Consider the following 24,460-nt stretch of genomic DNA (forward strand, 5'->3'; position numbering starts at 1 on the left):
TGCCCGGCGAGGTGCGTTTTAAGTTGGGAGGAAAACTTTTTCCCGCGATCGCAGCAAATCCAACAACGAGTTGAACGGATGAGCAAAGTTTCATCATTAATCAAACAATAAACGAATAATAATAAAACGCGGAAGTTCGTCAATATTTCTCTTTTTTTCTGTTGTAAAGTTGTTTCCTCTCGCTGAACAATCCAGAAGTGCAACAATCCTGTTGTCTTCCAAAAGGATTGTAACTTTCCTTTTTTTGCGCTTCCGAAGACGAGCCACCAAGGAGGGTGCACTTAAGGATGAAGAGCAGCTTTATTTATGAGTTATGAGAGAGAGGCAACAGTTGCCAATTATAAAACAATACATCATCGAGGTGCTAATAAGCTAAAAGTATCTACCCACTTCTAGAGAAGTGCAAGATTATCGCGAAGAGCGAGGGGGAAAATGATTGGAAATGGCGATGTTTAAGGGAGGTTGCTGGGGGGAGGTTTCGGACTCCGTCTGGTGCGGATTAAGGCACGCACTTAATGGCCATCGGAAACGGTTGGAAACTTGTTGTAAAGCGGGGTCGTTTTGCCCTCTTCACTTTAATCCTTTAATTGACATGAGTAAAGGTAAATTTTGTTATAAAATTTCTGATACTGAATACTTTTTCTTTGTTCTGCATGATTAAGTTGATTTTTTTTTTACCAGGTGGGATTGTGCTTCTTTGCCGTTTAATAAATTAAATTTTAATCACTTTGGATTCTTTTTTTTACAAATTTTAATTTAAGCATTTTTGCAACTCATAAAGTGTAAGATCTGTGACAACCAGTGTTGTAAATGAGAAATAGAAAAAATCATTTCATGTTTCTTACTCCCCGATATCAGAGAGTACCGTCACTATAGCTCGTGAGATCTCTCTTCCTTTGTCTCGTGATTCCTAGCAAAGGCATTCTCTTTCAATCACTCCTTCCCTTTCGTCGTCAACGCGCTCTCAGCAAAGATTCTTTCTTCTCTCCACCAAAGCGTTTCGCTAATCTGCGGGGCTGAGAGAAGTAGGAAATAAAAAAGAGCGGTGATAATTATTATTATTATTGCGGAAGCGCATGATAATTGCAGACGTTGAGAACTGATAATTTGACATTTTCACAATCCTGTTGCTATTCAAAAAATTCACCACCTTTTAACACCTTCTTGAAATGCTACGTCCTTCGTGATTTTTTTTTTTTTCAAATAAAGTTCCAGAAGATCTGTCAATCTATTGAATTAAGTTCTATGACTTAGAAAAATAGCTTTCAATTTGTAACAATTCATTGAAATTTAAATATAATCGCAAGAAATATCTCTGCCTCCACTGATCCTATATCCCAATATTATTTATGAGAAAATGTAATTACGAAAGCTCACTCGGTCCTAACCAGGTTCCAGCACCGAAAAGGACCTTACAAACATAAGTTTAGGAGAAAATGTCTCTACATGTAAATGAAACACGGCCTTTACCTGTTTTTTTTGTATTTGATATGTGTGTTTTTTTAATTGGTTCAATTTTTGTGGGGTCCTTCTCTACGACCAAAGATGCAATTTGCTGTCTATACAAAAATGGTACGTAAATATGGTTACACAGAACTAAGTTCCCCGATTGTTTTTATTTTTTTTTTGCAAAAAATCAATTTCCCAAAATATATATGTTTTATACAATCCAGACTCGACTCGAGGTCTCGGAAAAATTTCGTTTCGATTTTTTTTTCGTTGTCTTGTTTTTTATTGTTACCCCAAACATGCTATAACGTGATTTAGAATTTTTAAATTGAAGATGGCGACCAAATGGCGGGGTATAAATACAAAAAAAAAACAATTAAAATTTGACTAAAATGGTGTCAAATACAAATTTTCTTTTGTTGGTGGTTCGATTATCCGAAGTCCCATACAAACTTCGGATAATCGAAGCTTAGGATAATCGAGTCTGGACTGGTATTTGAGCTATAGAAAGGAATGGACAAAAATTTTGTCGCCCAGTTATGAGATAAAACCTTTTTTTTTTGGAAAAATAGAAATTTTTGTTGTTATGTTTGTTCGACTTAAGTTTTTAATTTAAAATCAAAATAGGAAACGAAAAGCAAATAAAAGATATTTGATAAAGTGCATCGTTTTCAAGATAAAGTAACTTAAATTTTAATTTTAACTAAAAAAATCCCGTTTTTCGATTTTTTATAACAGTATCCTTGAATGTCCCTTTCTGAAAAAAAAAATTCTCGAAAAGTTCTGAGAATTTCCATTTCATAAATTTTGTTTAAGAGTTCGAAAATATCCGCTGATATACAGCGAATTAAAGAACCAAGACAATTTAATTTTTTTCAAGTCACATCCAAACATTTACACATTTTCTAATGCCAATTTCTCATCAACAAACGGTCCAATTTGTAATGTCAAAAAATTAAACATTTGCGAAATTTTATGATCTTTTCGAAAAAAAAAATTACGCCCATTTGAAATGATAGCCTTAATTCCTAAATTTTCAATATAATTTTTAACTTCACTCCATTCGATTTATTTAATTTTTTTGATATGTTTTAGTAGACAAAAAGTGTAAACAAAAATGTTTTTGAAATTATTGAAGTTAAGTTATTCAGAACAATGTATCTTCTCAATTTTTAAAACTGGTGTCAACCTTTGAAAAAAATATTCGAATGGCTAAGATAATTCTCTACAACTTGCTTTTTTGGACATTGTTGATCCGGTTTTTGGTAGCTTAGATATGGCCTTGAAAAGAATGAATATTACCAAAAAATAGTTTTTTTAAGTCCTACCCAAATGACCCTCAATGTTCAATCGATGATATCTCGGAAACCGTTGATCAGATTTCAATGTTAAATAGTGAAAAAAGTGTGAAGCTTTGTTAACGCTTTGAAAAATAAAAAATACGTTTTTGAAATCAAGACTTACATTTTAGTAGGCCCCAATAATGCGATTTACGCTCTTTGAAGTGTAAGTCGTTATTTAAAATCAATTTTTTTTTCAGGTGTTGACAAAATCTAAAAAAAATATTATTATATTGAGTCATTTTGTTGTGTGCATTTTTGAAAAAAAATACTTTTTTTAAAAAATCATAATTTTGCCAAAAACAAAACGTCCGTAATACTTATAGTTGGCACTATTTGTCTTCTAAAACATATCTAAATATAAAAAAGATCAAAGGGTTTGTCAAAGTGAAATTTTCTCAACGTTTAAAAAAACATTTTCAGATTTTTGAAATCACGAATCAATTGAGTTTTTGAGATTCAAACACACTAAAAAATTTGGGATTTTACATTTGATGTAATAGTTGATTTAACTTAATATTAAATCATGTAATCGTATTTTCGATGTAGAGTTAGGTTTATTTTGACGTAAATTGATTAAAATCCCACAGGTTTTCATTTGCGTCGTGCGTGACCTAAAATTACATCATCAATAACCCAATTTTATGATACATTTGATGCACATAACTGGAGCATAAAATTTGATGTAATTTTACATCAAATGAAACCCGATTTCACGCACCTCAGCCCCTACACGTTTATCAGATTGGTGAAACGTCAAAACGTCAGCCGGCCTTCACGTCGCAGTGAATAGAATTTTTCGTCCAGATTCTCTTCATTTTTTTCTGTTATTGACCGAGACCTTCTACTACTTTGAATAAAAGCGTTCAAATCTCAGATAGAGGTGAGTATAATATTTCTTGATCGAGTCTAAAACAGGTAACAAATATTTGTTGTCGTTTTCCATTTGGTTTTTCAGGTTGCGGGCACCATGAAACGCGAGGAAAACACGGTTCAATACACTCTTTTTACAATCTTACGGACTTTAGTCTAAATCGTTTTATTAGCATTACTATTGAAGTACTTAACTTAACATCATGATTTATAGATAGTGACTTATGGGACCCCAAAACGGATCGAATAAGATCAAAACGTTCAAAATCTGTTCTGCCAGTCCGGAGATAATCGAGTGACAATTTTTAAATTAGCATCTCTACTCACACCTACATTTGCTCAGAACATGATTCTGAATCGATATGTATACGTGAAGGTAGGTCTAGGACATCAAATTAAAAAAAAAAAAATTCGAGTGATTTTATAGCCCTTACTTGGTAAAGTTGAGGAAGACAAAAATGATATGATTTTTAGATTGTATAAATTTTCTCTGAATAGTCCTAATCACAACCTACAGCTTTGCTGAGGACACCAAATCGATCAGAAAATCACTTCTCGAGATATTTTGTGTTTTTTCTATGGATTATTTGGACCAAAGAAATCGAAGAAGTTTCACACAATTAACAAAAAAATCAGTTTTTTTGTCGACATTTTCAAGAACTGTTGAGTTAAAAAAACGAAAAAGAGTTTGCATTCTCACAAAAAGATGTGCCCTTCTTCTCAATCTTGTTTGTGGCAAACTCACTTGTACGGTATTATTTGTTCAATTGTGGATATTGTTTTTTTTAATTAGGGGCCATTAGGGTAACAAGAAAAATGAAAATTTTGGAAATTCGAAGATACACCCTGGCTCTTTAGGTAAAAATAAGTAACTGTGCCAATTTTGAGCCAAATCGGTTAAGGTCCCTTTTTGTCGTTGAAGTTTGGATGGGAAAATTGGAAAAAATATATGGGGAAAAGCAAACATTTCAAAATTCCGCCAAACGGTGGCGTTAAATGTGTCGAATCATTATCAAGAGTGAGATTCTTATGTAAAATTGTATGACAACAACTTTGTCGAAGACCGCAAAGTAATCCGAGTTATCCCCGACGAGTTATTAACGATTTAAAGAGCACGTTTTTGTGTGAAATGATTTTTTTTCACCAACTTCAACGATAAAAAGCGGCCATTAACCCTTAACCGATTTCGCTCAAAATTTTCACAGTTACATATTTTTGCATAAGGAATCGAATCAGGAGGAGGGAGCAAAAGGAGAAGGGAGTATAAAATTGGATAATAGTTTAGTGTTTGAGATTTATGCATGTGTAAGAAAATCAACATTTCCCACAAAATGGTAAAATTATAACACGCCTTTGTTTCATTGCACGACAAACCGCCCAAAATTGATGGAAACTTTTCGACAAAAGTGCGCGTCAATTATTCAAACGATTTTCACCAAGCGAGATAGCACACAACCCGACCCGCCGGGGTGGTAAATAATCAGGAGTAATTCAAGGAATCGCTCAGAGCCATTAAACTTCTCCAAAACGGTGGTCCGTGTGCCCTGCCCTGCCCACTCCCCAGTCAGTCAGATAAACGACCCAGTTTCGGCGGGGCCCGGGCCTACTCAGAAATAGAGCGCCTCGAAAAAATAAACCCCTCGACGTTAATTAAATCGACGACCGGTCGACCAAACGTCGAGTGAACCAGTTTGCTAGAGGACGGGGGAATTAGGAGAAAGTCAGTGCTCATCAGCCGGAAAAGTCTGTGCGATCAAAGTGCAATCAAATATTGACACTTGAAAAGTTTTTCCAACCACCCCCTCCACTCACTTTTTTCCCCTCCAACTTTTGCTGGCTTCAGACAGAGGCCTATCCAATATAGTGTTGGAAGTCTCAATTTTCGGGTTTACTCAGAAGTGGAAAAGTTTTCTGTTCCACACACTTGAATCTTCTAGAGGAGGACGATTTCGTCCAAGTTTGGTGCTAGGAAATTTCTTCCCTAATTGATTAAAGGGAATCGATTGGATGAAAGTATATTTCAGAGTTGGAAATAAATAAGTGAAGCAGAATCAGTCATATCTCTTGCATTGTTTCTCAAATTAAAGATTCTTTTAGCATCCTCATTTTTTTCTAATGAGATTTCCACATTAAAAGTGTGCAAATATCAAGTCATGAATACTTAATGTTCATTTCCATGGAAAAAAGCACAGACCGCACTTCCTCATTGCAGATGCTCATCATATGCCAAATTCGTTATTATTCATCAAAACATATCCAAACCAACTCCCATCATCATCACCCCCTACCCCCTCCTCCTCACGTTGCAATCCCAGCATGATCACGTCATTTTCCTCATCGATAATGTTGTTGCCCGTCTCTCCTGTGGGAGCGGAGTAGAAGGGGAGAAAAACCGTTGAAAACACACGGTTATGCAAATGACAGCCATTTGATGAGATTTTTTTTACTTCTTCTTCTTCTTCTTACGCAACCCGAAAAGAAGGTAGCGGAAGAGAAAAAAAAACAACACACCGACTTTGATAGGTTTCTGTTCGCTACCCTGCCCCGCAAACACCTGCCTCCCCCGTTTTTGGTGGTTGTGGGCTTCGGAAAAAGTTTTTTTTTTTGTGCAGGGATGCAAGTTTTAAGTCTGCTTCCGATTTGTCGCCTAAATTTCCAAAAGTTATAAATACAAAAATTGATACAATTTTAATCAATTGGTTAATTCATAAATCGATCGCTCTCTGGCTCTTTTTTTTTAAATGGGAATCGAAACCTTGCAAAATGTAATGGTCTTATCAAGTTTAATTCAATGTAAAAAATTAAATGATGATTGTTTTCTTCTTTGAAATTGTTTTATTTATATATTTTTGCCTTCCTCACTGAGGTAAGGCTATAATCCTGCTCGAAAATTGAAATTTTGAAAAACAGCTCGTAGACATATATTCATGTATACATATCGACTCAGAATCGAAGACTGAGCAAATGTCTGTGTATGTGTATGTGTGTGTGTATGTGAGTGTGAGTATGTGTGTGTATGTGTGTGTGTATGTGTGTGTGTGTGTATGTATGTATGTATGTGTTCAAAATTCTTGCCAAGTTTTCTCAGCACTGGCTGGACCGATTTTGATCAAACCGGTTGCATTCGACTTGGTTTAGGGTCCCATACATCGCTATTGAATTGTTTGAAGTTTCGATAAGTAGTTCAAAAGTTATATATAAAAATGTGTTTTCACATTTATCCGGATCTCATTTATATGCATGTAAACGATGTCCGGATCCATCATCCGACCCATCGTTGGTTAGGTAGGGATCACATAAGTGATATTGATGCACTTTTTTGAAGCCGGATCCCACTTAAATGTATGTAAACTGTGTCCGAATCCACCATCCGACCCATCGTTTGTTAGGTTATCAAAAAACCTTTCCAACGAGTCCAAAACATTGAAGATCTGGCAATCCTGTCTCGAGTTATGATTACTTAAGTTATATGTGTGTACGTGTTTTTCTGGATCGAAAAAAAAAAATTGCTGGAATATATGTCCAAACCACTCATATTACCCATTGTTGGTAAAAAGTGAGGAAGGCATCAACCACGTAGGTGGATTAAGTTAGTTTTTGTTCTAAAAATTTACTATTTTGAGCTCATTCAGTACTTTTTTATATACATATAATAGTATAATTTCGCTTATTTTTTCGTTGAGCAGCCGTGGCTGACTGGTTGCGGTGTTCGCTTTGTAAGCGAATGATCCTGGGTTCGATTCCCATCTGCTCCAAACGAGAAAGTTCAGGAAATATGAATTTTTGAAACTCTAAACATAAACGAAACATCAAAGTCGCTCGAACCGGGGTTCGATTCCCCGTCCTTTGGATTGGCAGAATGAGGAATACTAATACTACAAACTATATACGTGCTGGATCTTTGTCCATTTGACAAGGACTCGGAAGTTCTAAATAACGTTTGAATCCGATTGATGCAAACGTTCTTTAGGGCGGGGCTTTTCGATTCAAGCTGAGGTACCTCGCGCATGGCTAGCCTGCGTAGAAATAGGTCACCGAAGCTCGGCAGAGCTAACACCTTCCAAATGCCTATGCGAGTTATTTGCATGTATGGAAAATGCATGTAAAATCTAAAATACATGGAAACAACTCAATTTGTAAGAAGCGACCGCGTGGTCCCGTTTGGTTGGTTACACACACACACACACACACACACACACACACACACACACACACACACACACACACACACACACACACACACACACACACACACACACACACACAATTTCGCATATTTTTTCGTGATTTCTTATGTTATACTTTTTAATTTCGATGAAACTTTTCCATGAATTCCCTATGTCAAAAGAAGCTATTAAAAAAAATAGCTGATCCAAAGATAATGGTTCCACTAAAAAAATCCAAAAGGCATTTTCTGCGGTTGAGTTGAGGGTGGTGCGTAAGCTGCCGGGCAGACGACAATAACAAAATTCATGCCATTTCAATAACAAATACTATTAAAATAACAAATAGTGTTATGGAATTTTCTTGAAAAATCCATTTTTGCATAAGGGCTTTATAACAGTTTATGTTATCATAACAAAATTTGTTGTTGGTCTGATATTGGTTGAAAGCCAAAACATCTTTTGAATAACATTTTCGTTATTGAAAAAAACCTTCAACTGTTATTGGAAGATCGGATTAGCTGTTAAAAAAAACAAAAAAACAAAGATTTGTTCGAAGAAAAACTAAAAATGTTATAAGTCTGTTGTTACAGTAACATTCCAATAACAAAAAACTCATAACGACGAATAACAAATCTTGTTATAAATAACATAAAATGTTATTGGCCTAGTATTATCAAGTATAAAAAAATGTTATTCCCAGGTTATTTCCGTCTGCTCGGGCTGGAACCACAGTTATTTTTTGAAAAAAAGTGAGGAGTTTTGTTAAAAAAATTAACAAACTGTCATACGAAATTTTGCATTATTGATTTTCTGGTGCAAATCAAACATGCAAACGAAAATGACAAAATCATGTTTTCGGTAAATTATAAAACATATAACATGAAGGAAAAGCCCCCCTGCAAAAGATATTTTCAAAAATCGTTGACAATTTCCTAATTTTCAATACAAATTTGGCAGCTGTCCATACAAAAATGATATGTGAAAATTAAAAAATCTGTATCTTTTGAAGGAATTTTGTGATCGATTTGGTGTCTTCAACAAAGTTGTAGGTATGGATATGGACTACACTGTAGAAAAATGATACACGGTAAATTTGTTTGGTGTTTTTTAATTTCACTTTTTGTCACTTAAACTTGATTTGAAAAAAAAACACTTTTTTTTTATTTTCTGATATGTTTTAGAGGACATTAAATGCCAACTTTTCAGAAATTTCCAGAATCGTCAAAAAATCTTTGACTGAGTTATGATTTTGTTTAATCAATACAGATTTTTTCAAAAAATCGTAATATTGGTCGCAAACATTCAATATTACGCCCTTTTGAAATGATAGTCTTGATTTTTTTTTGAAAATATTGTTTTCGAAAAGATGGAAAATTTCACGAATGTTTCATATTTTAACATTGTAAATCGGACAATTGGTTGCTGAGATATCGACATTAGAAAATGGTGGGTTGTTTGGGTGAGACTTAGAAAACATCAATTTTCCTGTTTTTAAACCTTTGCATGGCAATATCTCAGCAACTAAGGGTCGTATCATCAAAGTTCAAAAAAGCAAAATATGGAAAAAAAATTCCACCTTTGGAAAAATATTTTTTCAAAAGTTGGCAAACAAAGGCACTAATTTTTATAAAAGAATAACCGCGACTTTTTTGAAAAACAGTTACCTAAAAATGGCTATAACTTGAAAACGATGCACTTTAACAAAATTTTACTTATGTACTTTTTGATTGAAATGAAGTTTAAAAATGTTTGCGATCAATATTTCGATTTTTCGAAAAAAATTGTATTGGTTCAAAAAATCGTAACTTGTTCAAAGATATTTTGACCATTCTGGAAACTTTGGAAATTTTGGTATTTGATGTCCCCTAAAAAATATAAAAAAATAAAAATATTGTTTTTTGCAAATCAAGTTTTAGTGACGAAAAGTGTCCTTATCCATACCTACAACTTTTTCTGAAGACACCAAATCGATCAAAAAATTCCTTCAAAAGATACAGATTTTTGAATTTTCATACATCATTTTTGTCTGGACAGCTGCCAAATTTGTATTGAAAATTGTATGAACGAACTAATGATGCAAAATGGCTTTTATGGGCATACCGATTTTTTGGATAAAAATGAAATAAAAAATTAAATAAATTAATCACAATAATTCGTTATTTATTATTGCTATTAATATTCAGCCTAAATGATTAATTGAAACCATTCGGCCCAGACAAACTATTTTTGAAAAAAAAAAACAAAATACACGTGATTGTGGGGACCCAAAACTTTATGCTTCCCCTCGAGTTGAGTCTGCGCAGTCATTTTTGTCATTTTTTGTAGGTCAGTCTTATTATGCCGATTTGAGGCATCAATACATTTTATTTTAATTTCGAAACTGTTTAAATGTTCAAGTCTGAGTATGACCAACATGATGCCATCACTGCTTCCCGTGGCTCACTTTCGCCAAACAACTTCCTAGAGAAGCCAGAGAGAGAAAAAGAGCCCCATCTTGAGACTGGCTCTAGGATTTCTTTCACGTAATCGTCAGCCGCGTCACCACGCTGTCGCGAACCCAAAACCCCTGCGCCCGTACCCAGAAGACCACAGGACCACCCCGACAAATATAATGAGAAAACGGAAACTGCTGCTTGGAAAACTATACACCGCGTAATCAATGGCACATCAGCGGCTTCCCAGGGTGACAACCCTCCTCCCCTCATTCTCACCAAGTTTCTCGAAACGTCACGTTGCCATACCCGACGACGGCATCTCGGTTGGCATCTTGAGGGAAGCACATGCAGAGTTATTTGAGACTAATTTTAAATTATATGCCATCACCATCCTGCAGCAGCCACCTCATTTTCTTTGGCTTGGGAAAAGAGGAGAGTGTCCCTTCGAACTGATTTTGCTCAAGGTGGTGGTCGCATACACAATCGTTGTATGAAATTTTAGATTTTTAGAAAATACAAAATTTACATAGTTTTCTAAATTTATAAAATTCCCAAAATTTACAAAATTTACAAAATTTACAAAATTTACAAAATTTACAAAATTTACAAAATTTACAAAATTTACAAAATTTACAAAATTTACAAAATTTACAAAATTTACAAAATTTACAAAATTTACAAAATTTACAAAATTTACAAAATTTACAAAATTTACAAAATTTACAAAATTTACAAAATTTACAAAATTTACAAAATTTACAAAATTTACAAAATTTACAAAATTTACAAAATTTACAAAATTTACAAAATTTACAAAATTTACAAAATTTACAAAATTTACAAAATTTACAAAATTTACAAAATTTACAAAATTTACAAAATTTACAAAATTTACAAAATTTACAAAATTTACAAAATTTACAAAATTTACAAAATTTACAAAATTTACAAAATTTACAAAATTTACAAAATTTACAAAATTTACAAAATTTACAAAATTTACAAAATTTACAAAATTTACAAAATTTACAAAATTTACAAAATTTACAAAATATACAAAATTTACAAAATTTACATAATTTACAAAATTTACAAAATTTACAAAATTTACAAAATTTACAAAATTTACAAAATTTACAAAATTTACAAAATTTACAAAATTTACAAAATTTACAAAATTTACAAAATTTACAAAATTTACAAAATTTACAAAATTTACAAAATTTACAAAATTTACAAAATTTACAAAATTTACAAAATTTACAAAATTTACAAAATTTACAAAATTTACAAAATTTACAAAATTTACAAAATTTACAAAATTTACAAAATTTACAAAATTTACAAAATTTACAAAATTTACAAAATTTACAAAATTTACAAAATTTACAAAATTTACAAAATTTACAAAATTTACAAAATTTACAAAATTTACAAAATTTACAAAATTTACAAAATTTAACAAAATTTAACAAAATTTACAAAATTTACAAAATTTACAAAATTTACAAAATTTACAAAATTTACAAAATTTACAAAATTTACAAAATTTACAAAATTTACAAAATTTACAAAATTTACAAAATTTACAAAATTTACAAAATTTACAAAATTTACAAAATTTACAAAATTTACAAAATTTACAAAATTTACAAAATTTACAAAATTTACAAAATTTACAAAATTTACAAATTTTAAAAAATTTACAAAATTTACAAAATTTACAAAATTTACAAAATTTACTAAATTTACTTAAAAAAGGATAGGGAAGTAATTTGTGATTGTAGACGGTATTGTTTTGATTCGCAGCATGTTGAGTCAACTGTTGTGGATGTACCTGAACATCGCAGAACGGGGGTTTTTCTTCTTTCCATTTCAGCTACTACATATCTTCTGTTTATTTTGTTTTACTGATTTTCTAACACGGCTTCTGTTTTTTTATCCTCCATTTGATTTCGATTTTACTTTTTTGATTCTCTTATCTCTTTTCCGCTTCCGCTTCCGCTTTTCCACTCTATATTTCAATTGATGCTGCCCTGCAAATTGCCCTTAATACAATCTAAGCTTGTTTGTTACCTTTATTTATTAACTATTGCTTATTTCTGCATCTACTTCATAAATTACTATCTTCCTTTTACTATTGATTCTTTTAATAGTATGTTTCCTTCACTGTCCATTGTTTTCAATCTTCACCCTTTTCTTCAAACAAGTGAGGTTTGAGCCCTCACTCAGTTTATGGAAAGAAATATTTTCAAAGGATTAACACAAAAATTACTATTGTACTTTTGCTAAATTTCTATAAAATGCTTAGGATGTAACAACACACCGCGACAGAAGAAATTGCAACAGATGAACACTAGGAAAGATTCAGGAGAAAACAAATACAGTTAGATTTTGAATTCAAACTATAAATAAAACATTTTATGCTTAAATAAATGTTGACAGGCACACTATAAATGGTTAGGCGCTTACACTTACGAGCAATTCCAGCTCAAATCAGGAATTTTTCTGGTACTTTTGTACCCGACCCTCTCCGATTTCAATGAAACTTTGTAGACATGTTATCCTAGGCCTATATGAGCCATTTTTATGTATATGGAGCCAATAGTACTCGAAAATAACATTTGAGAAGGGCGTAAGGTATTTAAATATTTTTGTATTTTGTAATTAAAAAATAACTGTATCTCGAAGCCGCTGCGTCGTATCAAAAAGTGTTCAAAGACAAACTTGTAGGAAATTGGACGGGCTTTCTGAAAAAAATACACTGAAACAAAAATACACGCCAGATCTATGAGATTTTTTGATTTTTAAGTCTAAAACTTAAATTTAAAGGTGATGTCACGATTTTTTTTCGTTCAAATTTTTTGAGGAAATAGCCTAAAATGTTACCAAAAGACTGACGAAAATGCAGGATGGTATGTCTCTCCTAAAAAAAATACAAAAATCATTTACTAAAACTGTTTTTTTGAAAAGTGGTCTAAACGTCAAAATTTTTAAAAACCAGTAGTGGGGATCGATTCTCCAGACAACTTTAAATAAAAGTCTCCGTATTGACCATTGTCCTATGTCCAATCCTTGGGAAGATACAGCGGTTTTAAAAATAAAAATGTTGAAAAAACGGGTTTTTTGAGGTTTTTGGCAATTTATTATGACAGACTTGGTTTTTCAGTGTCGTAATAGTAGTTTATGCAACAAGTTGCAAAAAGAGGATTTTTTCAGCACGAGTCGTACATTTATCCAACGAGGTTCACCGAGTTGGATAAATACGACGAGTGTTGAAAAATTCAAGTTTTGCAACGAGTTCCATACAACATTTTTTGCAATTCCGAAAAACACCCATTGAGTGAAATTTTAAGTCAAATTTTCATGTATTTTTCCAATAAATCGTTTAAATAAAAAAATGTTGAAAAGTGTTACATTTCGAAACAAGTGCTGTAAAGTTCAACTTTTCAGCACTCATTTCAGTGCTGAAAAGTAGAACTTTTCAGCATTTATTTTGAAAAGTGTTGCTATTCGATTCTGTTATTTTTGGTAGGAAAAAGTAGGCCGTTTCATTTCTTCAGAAGGACAGGAAAAGTTGACAGTTTCACAGCGAAATTGCAAAAATATTTTTACCGGAAAGCTCGTCAAATTTCCCATAAGTTTGCCTTTGACAGCATTTCAATTGGATGTAAGGGCTTACAGATATAAGCTTAATTACATTGCTAATAACTGAAAATAGAATATTTTTTTCAGTGTGGTAGAAACCAGGACAGTAAATTTGCTAACGTAAATATAAAAACGATATAAATCAAAAAGCTGTAAAAGGCAAACTTATGGGAAATCGGACGAGCTTTCCGGTAAAAATATTTACGACACTGAAAAACCAAGTCTGTCATATAGAAATTGCCAAAAACCACAAAAAACCTGTTTTTTCAACATTTTTATTTTTAAAACCGCTGTATCTTCCCAAGATTGGCCATAGGACAATGGTCAATACGGAGACTTTTATTTAAAATCGTCTGGAGAATCGATCCCCACTTAAAAAAAATCGTGACATCACCTTTAAATTTAAGTTTTAGACTTAAAAATCAAAAAATCTCATAGATGTGGCGTGTATTTTTGTTTCAGTGTATTTTTTTCAGAAAGCCCGTCCAATTTCCTACAAGTTTGTCTTTGACCACTTTTTGATACCACGCAACGGCTTCGAGATAAAGTAAGTTGGAGTTCAAAAGTTCAAAAGTTGGACTCTTTTGAAGAACGAGGAAATCTCGTTTCCAAAATGTAACGATAACAAATAAGCAGCATTATCTTCATCAGGTTCAAATCCATCACAAAGAAGCAGCCAGAGAGGGGGGCTATTGATGACTTTTGGAATTATAAGTAACAAGTCCCTCTTCCTCCCTTAGAAAAAAGAAAAGAAAAGAAGGAAGTAAGGAACATTTCGGTCACGTGAGCAGTGCTGGTGTAAAGTTCAGCGCACGTGGAATGTATAATTGAAACACGTGACACCTAGCTCTTTACAACCTGGTTGGTATCCATCTCGCTCTCTCTCTATTATGATGATGAAGTGATTGGATGCTGCGTGAGACATTGGATGCTTCTTCGCTGTGCAACAGGTTGAAACTGTCAGCAGCAGGGCACAAATGAGGGGGGAACTTGCGTCATCTTTGTTGTATATTTTTTTAACTTTGAAATATCTACTTCTCCTTCCCCTTTCCAGCACTCGATGATCTACTTTTTCCACCACTACGAACTCCCCGTCATAATCCAGCAGGCCCAGCTGCAGCAGATCATCCTGCAGACCCGCGACGGTCAGATCCCACCCCAGAACCAGGCCGGAGCGGCTCGGCCACCGCAACAACGGGCCCAACCTGCAGCCGGTGCTGCAAACGGTCAACCCGGAGTAGCCGCAGCAGCAGCAGCACCTCTCCACAGGGCCGCCACCGTATTCGATGGGATCATCAACGCGATGCGCTTTCAACGGTTCCAGCGCAACAACGATAACAACAACAACAACCGGAACATCCTGATCAGTTTGCCCCGGTATTACGGCTGGATGACCGTAAACGGGAACGCAAACGAAGGCGGCGGCGGCGCTGTTCCGAACGGGTTCGGTGAGAATGCGGCCGGGGTGAACGCGACGATCCGGAACATTGCCCACAGTTTGGTGCAGAGTCTGAGGACGAACGTGGCCGCCGGGATGGAACTGCTCGGAAACATGAACATCAACTATAACCACAACACGTTTGCCCAGCGGCTGTGGTTCGGGTTCGGCGGACTGCAGAACAACAACAACCAGCGACCGGCCGTGGGGATCCGGATTATCCGGCACGTGCAGCCGGGTGGGGTAGGAGGCGTCGGCGTCGTCACCGCCAGAAACCAGGAACCGGGTGGGGCGAGTGGTTCCAGCCCGGGCGGAGGACCCCGGCCACGGCCACTGAGCGGGGAAAGTATTGCGGCCTCGTCGGCGGTAGATCCGCGGACAAACTACCAGCGGAACTACGAGGCCAACAACTTTATCTTCCCGGAGGCAGTACTTACGCAGCACCAGCAGCAGCATCATCATCACCAGCACGATGGCAGTCCGCAGGGCACGTCGTCGACCGTTGACGTCGTCGGCGAGGTCGTGCAGGTGCCGGACAAGTTGTACAATATTGAGGGTGAGTTACGCGGAAGTTTGTCTGATTTTGTAAAACAGCTGCTTCATAATTTTCAATGTTAAAATGTTTCGGCCGATGCTAATATTTTTCAAAGTTTTTGTCCCTCAACTCTGGCTGAGGTCGAGGGGCTCTGGTAATTCTTCGTGTTACCAGACGTACTCTTTTAAAAGTACATGAACTCTTCTTGTATTTAGACTTTTGAGTATATTTTTCAAAGTTTATTATTTTTTATTAACCCTCTACTGCCCAAATTGTCCTGCCGAAAAAAAATGTTCCCTTGTCGAGGAGGTCATTTTGAGCATCTTTTGTTCTACGAAAAACTTTACTTCTCTTGTTTTATGTTTTTCTTGTTTAATTTTAAGATTTCAATTTGCATTTATCCTGTTTACCTACTTGTCTACCTGCTATCATTACATTTTGCCCATCTAATTTTTTCATGTTTTTACAGTAACTTTTTCAATTTTTGGCTTATTTTTTACATTTTCTACTATAGAACGTTACCATTATCATTTACAATATAAAACAATGCTTAGATTCATAGTCTGGTACACTACCAAAATTACTGTAAACTTATTTTGACATAATATAGGGGAAATGTTAGTGTGGCAAATGGGCAGTATTCATGATTGCTGAGAGTCGCAGGACTCTCGCCCTTTGCTATTAGTAAGTATCCAGCAAAGCAAAGGGTATAGCATGCATTTGATACTGTCAACTCCCATTCGGCTGTGTTCTCGTCGCTGTCATGTTGTAAACTGGAGCCGAGGGAGGTCCTGTTGTGAATTCTAGTTGGAGGTGGTCCGAAGATCATTGAAGAAGGTAGAATTCGCCATCACCCAAGACACGAAGGCACGAAGGATAGACCATGTCTTGGGGGGTGAAAGGATGATAGGATTTAGTGATAATACCACAATTTTAATATTTGTCTTTCTCTCTTATTTCAGACAAAATGTCTGGTCCGAGTCCAAGGTGTTGCAGAAATCTTCTACTATACAGAATGGGGTCTTCCTTCTATCATTTCCTATATTCTGAAAAAGGTGGTGCTCCGAATGTGGACATATAGTTTATCACATTTACTCCATACGGTGTGAACGTGACATGCTGTTTGTTTGCTCTTGGTGCATTGGCTATTTTCAAAAACAAGCTAGATTTTTCCTATTCTTTTAAGACAAAATTTAGTAAAATCTATCCATCTATTTATTTTTCTATTGCTATAACTTGTCTCTATCCCAGCAGCTGGACACCGAGTTGCGGCTGAGGACACAAGCAAAGGCCAGCAGAGCCAACCAAGACCCCTACACAATCCCCCTTCCCATCCCACGCCTTGTCTTTAACATCAATCCCTTCCCTACTAACCCCGAGTAGGCCGCGGGTAATCGGCTCCCCTCCCACTAACATTTACACACAAGATCCTCTGTAATTATTAAGTCAAATGTAATTACAAAAGCCGACTCGGTCCTAACCAGGTCCCAGTACCGAAAAGGACCTAATAAAAATAATTTTATGAAAAAAAAAAAAAAAACTTGTCTCTAACCCCATAAACTTTAACTACTCAATTATTCTAACTTGGAATCGCAATACATTATTGTAGAAATGTAACTGCTGAAAATAATTTGGTAAGAAATTTGGGCATAACTGTTAATATGATTAAAGGTACGTTCAAACTGTTTTATTATATATGTTAGCTATTCAAGTTTGTTTGTCTTGTCCCATATTTCACAACTTCAGTTGTTTTCTAGTAAGCTTGTAACGAGAAGCTTGGTAGTTGGTAGTTCTGAAGGTTTCTTTATTCTTTCTTTCTGTGTCAGTCTGTTATTCAATGTTCGATTTTATTTTACATTGTACTAATTCCATTTTTTCTCTTTGTCTTTTTCATGTACCTTGCGAGCATACGATGACCGAAAAAGTCATTGTATCAGCCAACAGTGTGTATTTCACAGTGAAAAGATAATCATGTCCAAAATTAAAGTAGACAAGGCCGCGAAACAGAACAAGTATTTTTATAAGTGCGTGAATAACAATCGGTCGTTGAAGCTCAAAAAATGTGAGAACAATATCGCGTCGTGGTCAAGTGATAATAAGGCGAAGAAAGTAGACGACGATTCCGCATGAAGAATATAGCGGAAATTATGTGTTAATTGCACAATGGATGAAGGTTTGAAGTTGACACTATCAAAAGGGAATGGTAAGATGCAATAGTAATATTGCTAGGTTTGATAGTGTCAAAAGGTAAGATCAAGGAATAAGGATTATATGAAACTACATTGTCATAATTATTGTATTCACTGAAAATTCTATCCACTTTCTACCCCCAATGTGTCCTGCACTGGGGGTGCCTGGGGTAACTTCGAGTTGACCTGGGCCGCCCGAGGAATTATGTCGTAGGTGGTTCGTGTACTTCTCACTCACCTCTCCTCGCGGCAAGGTTTTCCGTAGGTCTACACTCGAACATGCAACATGGGACAGCATGAATCTTCAGCTGAAGCCGGACGAATGTATTCCGAAATTACAGAATATAGGGGAAATGTTAGTAGGAAATACATCCAAAGTTGACCCCAGAAAAATATACATTTTTTTAAACTTTGGCAAAGTCGGCTTGTGTTATGCCTTACTTCAGGGGTGCTCAAAGTTTTTGGATGCCGGGCCAATTTTGAAGCTCAAATGAGCTTGCGGGCCATGTGTATAAAATTGGTTATTTATATAATGAAATTACGTTGCATAAATGTAAAAGACTAAAAAATACATCCATTACTAAAAGTTTTTCTTTAAACTTCTGTTTTTTTTTAACATTTTCGTTATTTAAAAGTAATAGAAAACGGAAAATTTTCCATCAGTTTTGTTGATATAATTGTTTTGGGTATTTGAAATAAGATATTTAGTTGAATGTACTGGTGTTTTCATTTCAATTTTAAGTATTGTCTATATTTTGAAAATGAAAACAAAAAATCAGAACAATTTATGCTACGGCATAATTTTATGTTTGAATTGTTACACTCATGAAAAATGGTTCAAATTTTTTACCAACAATAAGGACGATGCAAATTTTTAAAAAAGATTTTGTCCCTCAACTCTGGCCATGATCGAGGGGAGGCAAAAAAATTAAAAGAAATAAGACGATTTGAAATACAAGCCAGAATATTCAACATTTCAATGAAAAAATTGTTGGAAAATGTTTATAAAAACACAATTAGATTCGCAATCATAATTTTCAAAATATGTAAGATTGAACAAAAAAAAAAAAACATTTTTGGGAAAAACACTTTTTGTTGTTAATCGAAAGTTCACTAAAATTCAAATTATTTTTGAATAAACCCGAGCATGCCCAAAATGATTCTAAACGCAGAGGAATGCATTTTAAATGGATTTCAGCTGATTGCACTTAAATAACAAATATTTGGATCCGCCTTATTCCTCCTATTTAAAAATTTTGTCTTTCTGCCCGGGCAGACGGTAATAACAAAATTTATGCCATTTCAATAACAAATACTGTTAAAATAACAGAAATTGTTATGGAATCTTCTTGAAAAATCTATTTTTGCATAAGAGTTCAATAACAGTTTATGTTATGATAACAAAATTTGTTATTGGTCTGATATTGGTTGAAAGCCAATACAACTTTGGAATAACATTTTTTGTTATGGAAGAATAACTCCAAATTTTATTGGGATGATCGGATTAGTTGTTAAATTAACAAAAAATAATTACAAAGATTTGTTCGAAGAATAACTAAATATATTATAAGTCTGTTATTACAATAACAATACAATAACAGAAAAATCATAACGACGAATAACAAATCTTGTTATAAATAACATAAAATGTTATTCGCCTAGTATTAAAAAAATTTATTCCTAAATTATTTCCGTCTGCTCGGGTGAATCAGATGGTCAATTAGTTTCGTTATCCAACTGTCATGAGTTCGATTCCCGAGGTGGAATGCTTCTAAGTGCAAAGTAAGTTTCAGGCTCAGTTTATTGAAATGGTCATAATGACTTTTAAATTAATATGTAATGCTTATATTTTTTTTCTATTATTACAGTTTTATAAAAAAAAAGCAAAGCAATCAAAAAGGTTATGTTTGTTGAGTCACCCAAAAACTCTTTCACGCAAATGGACCAACGTTTTACTTCCGATAGAAGGCCAAGAGGATAAGGCGGGAATCGAACCCGCGCCCCATAATAATTTAGGGATCGGCAGCCGAAGCCGCTAACCACCGGGCCCCGGGGCCCTCCCAGTTGTATACCTAAGTCAAATCTGAACGTTTCATTAACATTTCCAAAAATATTTGATGAATATTTTGACAATATTTACTAGTTTCACCACGAGTTTCACTCACATTGAAACGTGTGAAAAAAGTTTTAATTAGAAAGATTTGTGAACAACATATTTGTATCGTAAAATAAGGACAAAAAAAAGAATAAAACATTAGTTTAATACAAATAAAAAAACAAAAACAGATCAGCACTAAAAGTTTAAATAAAGTTTAATTTTGAAAAAGTTTAAAATCATTTCACAGATGGTCAACGGGCCATTTTACTTGATCATTCAAAATGGATTCGCGGGCCACAAAATATCACCTCGCGGGCCACGTTTGGCCCGCGGGCCATACTTTGGTCACCCCTGCCTTACTTCCAAAATTAATGAGTTCTTCTTTCCAATAATGCCTTTTAAAGATCAAAAATCGATTGAAAATGATTTTTTGGCGAATTTTTAGATTGAAGCCCGCCTAGAGACGGGGTTGGATTGTAGAGGGTTAAAGATAATTGTACAGAAATAATCTAATCCAATAACAATATCATAGTAATTTGAAATTTAATTCTGTTTTACAAATTTTGAAAGTAAATTGGGTATTCGGCGCTTTCGTACCGTGCCATTAGAGCGTCCAATTTTCCGCCCCGGAAAAAAATTCCCGGGATTTCCCGAAAAATATATTTCCCGTTTCCCTGGAAATTTGTAAATTTTCTCGGGAATTCCAGAAATTCAAGTAGAAGTATGCATTTTCTTAACTTTTTTGATTTTTTTTATTAATTAAATTTGAAAAAGAATAATGAAAGAGTCCAATTTTCTTTTATTTAATACTATTTACTGTTCTTATTGAACTTATCAGTTGGTCTGAAAATGCCATGTCAAGGTTTATTTCAGATGATATTAATTGCTGAAGAATTCAAAACTTGGAACAGATATTGTTTATATGTTGGGCAACAAAAATTACGATAGTATGAAATGAAAATTATTATAAATTATAAATTATAACTATTATAATTTGATAAGTCTAAAAAAAAATTTGTTAAATCATTTGAAAAATGAAAAATTTATTGGAATTTGATTGGTATCATTAAATGTCTGAAACAGGGTTGTGCAAGAAGAATTAGGTTAGTTTGTTCAAAAGTGTTCGAAAAAGTACAGTTTCAAGTTGAAAATTGGTAGAGCACTAGAGCGACCAATGGCACATAAGGTTTAATTATTAAGCTACAAAAAATATATTTTTTGCTATGAAAATTATCTTTAGAGCAGGGGTGCCCAACCTTTTGGCCCTGCAGGCCAGATCTGATTTTTCTGAACAAGAAAAAAAAGGACCCAAAAATTTACCGCAACATGATTTCGCGCAAACCATCAATTGCTATACACCAAAAGCTTCGTTTTTGCACGGTGAAAAATCGCACTGCACGGACCGGTGGCCAGAGTACAGGCCATTGGAAGATCCGGATTTTTGGAAAAAGTGTCAGATGTATCCAATTGTGTACTGATAAACTATCTTCTACCAGGAATAGTCATGCAAAACAATCCTAGAATAATATTAGTTACGGAAATTACTTTCCGCATAATTGATCGACGCCACCAACATCGTCAGCACAGCCGACAACAGTAACCCAAACTGCGAACAAAGCTAAACTTCGTTTACCTCGCCGCGATTAAAGCAAGTAGCTCGATTAATGCTTTGTAAGCAAAACCTCAGTACCTCGTGTGTGAGGCTCTGGGGGACTTTTCGATCATAATAAAATCAGAACGTTTTGGACCGTCAAACTCAACACTTTGGAGTAATTAATTAAAAGAAACCACCCTTTCATAATGGACGTTTTATAACTTATTACATACCATATGACCCATTAGGGTGTAATATCAAAATCGATTTTCCAGCACAGCAATTTTTCAGTTCCTTTTGGGGTCCTAAACAACTCCCCAAAGTTTGGGGACGATTGGTTTAGTCCTCACTTTGCGCAAAGCAATTAAATTTTCCATATAAATTTGTATGGGAAAAACCATTTTTTTTGATTTTGATATTTATAAAATCCACGTTCACGCTGTACTAAAACCAGATTCATATTCGAATGCTCTGGAAGGTGCTCTACAACTTTCCCGAAGAGAGTATGGTGCCAGCTTGTCCCTGAAAGAAGATACAGCGTCCTCAAAACTCGTCTAAAACGTGATTTTCGAGCAAAAAACACGTTTTAGACGAGTTTTGAGGACGCTGTATCTTCTTTCAGGGACAAGCTAGCACCATACTCTCTTAGGGAAAGTTGTAGAGCACCTTCCAGAGCATTCGAATATGAATCTGGTTTTAGTACAGCGTGAACGTGGATTTTATAAATATCAAAATCAAAAAAAAATGGTTTTTCCCATACAAATTTATATGGAAAATTTAATTGCTTTGCGCAAAGTGAGGACTAAACCAATCGTCCCCAAACTTTGGGGAGTTGTTTAGGACCCCAAAAGGAACTGAAAAATTGCTGTGCTCGCTAAATTTTGACAACTTTTTTTTTTCCATACAACCATATTACACCCTAATGACCCATCGGAACCGGTTCCACCGATCTCCGGTGGCCACATCCGGAACCGCATTAGGAATCAGTGTAAACTAGTCATGCGACGTATCAAACTTATTGATTTTGGATGGAGAGTATCCTTAAAATGTATTTTTGCCTCCGGTGACCGGTTCCTAGGTTCTCCGGTGGCCACATCCGAAGAACATATTTGGCAAATTTCTGAAACCACTCTCGCTACATATCAAACTTCATATTTTTAAAAGAGGAGAAATTTGATGCGTCGCATGACTGGTTAACACTGTTTCCTAATGCGGTTCCGGATGAGGCCACCGGAGATTGGTGGAACCGGTTCCGATGGGTCCTATTGTATTTAATATTATTCTAGGATTGTTTTGCATGACTATTCCTGGTAGAAGAAAGCTTATCAGTACACAATTGGATACATCTGGCACTTTTTCCAAAAATCCGGATCTTCCGGTAGCCTGTACTCTGGCCACCGGTCCGTGCAGTGCGATATTTCATCGGATTATTATTCCTGGTGCAAAAACGAAGCTTTTGGTGTATAGTAATCAATGGTTTGCGCAAAATCATGTTGCGGTAATTCTTGGGCCCTTTTTTCCCACTGTGCAGTGGCGGGCCGGAACTAATATTTGATAAAAGTTGAAAAAGTAAACACTTTTTTTCAATTTTCTTATGATTGGGTTCTTCTAAAGTAGAGGTGGGCAAAACCGCTCTTTTTTAGGAGCCGGTTTTGCCGGCTCTTTTTCAAATTTTGGATGAAAAGGTTTTTTTTTAAGAATTGTCTGATTTTACAAGTTATTTCACACTGGACTTTTATAAATTATTTCATAAAAAAAAAACTGAAAACGAGAAGATGCCCTTTAAAACCATATGTCAAGATTCCTACTCGAGTAATTGAATGGCATCCAAACTTAAATTTAGGATGCTGGAAAAATTGTTATTAATTTTAAAATTGCGTTTATTTCTGCAAGAATTGAACTATAGACCAGACTCGATTATCCGAAGGCCTTGGCAAAATTTCACTTTGGATAATCAAAACTTCGGATAATCGAATCACAAAAAAAATAGAAAGCACAAAAGCAAGAAAATAAAAAAAAGAATAAAAAATTGTTTGTGATTCGATTATCCGAAGTTCGAATAATCGAACTTCGGATAATCGAGTCTGAACTGTAATGCTGATATTTTATTTAAAAAAATATGCTGTGAACTCTTTTCTACATTTTGGTTTAATCGATAAAGTCTATAATCGGACAAACGGATTTTTTTTCCCAAAATCTCTAAACTATTCAGTAGATTTTTGGTAATATTTTACAAATTATGCAATTTGAAATGCTCCAATTTGTATTCCGGTAATACTTTAATGTACAATCAGTTGTACAATTAATAGTTTTTTTCATGTTGTTCAGAAAATCATTTGCTTTTGGGATTAATTTTTATAAGCATTGAAATATTTGAAATACCATTTTAATTCTCAAAAACAAATTTAATACTATTTTTTTTGGGAAATTCAATAAATTATAACATAAATCGTGCCATCTTGAAGCGGTTCTTTCAAAAGACCGGAGTTCAAAAAAGAACCGCGGTTCTTTTTTTGTGAGCCACGGTTCGTTCGTTCTTGTCAGTGAACCGGTTCTTTGAGCGGCTCGCTCTTTTTTTGCCCACCTCTATTCTAAAGTAAATACATTAAAGAGCTAGTGTTGTAAATATGATTCATATATCTTGAATTTCATTTGAATTATTTGATGTTTTAAACTTTAAAAAAAAAAAAACCAA

At 34.5% G+C, this 24,460-nt stretch overlaps 1 protein-coding gene across 1 annotated transcript in view; it reads left to right on the plus strand.

Moving 5' to 3' along the window:
- The window catches only part of LOC120425689 (protein roadkill-like), a 180,973-nt gene that overhangs the window by 154,130 nt on the left and 2,383 nt on the right, over positions 1–24,460 (plus strand). The window contains exon 4 of the mRNA XM_052710304.1: positions 14,966–15,905. Coding sequence (XP_052566264.1) covers positions 14,966–15,905 — 940 coding nt within the window. The remainder of the gene's footprint in view (positions 1–14,965; positions 15,906–24,460) is intronic.

Source organism: Culex pipiens, chromosome 3 (genome assembly GCF_016801865.2).
Source record: "Culex pipiens pallens isolate TS chromosome 3, TS_CPP_V2, whole genome shotgun sequence".
Classification (NCBI taxonomy): domain Eukaryota; kingdom Metazoa; phylum Arthropoda; class Insecta; order Diptera; family Culicidae; genus Culex; species Culex pipiens.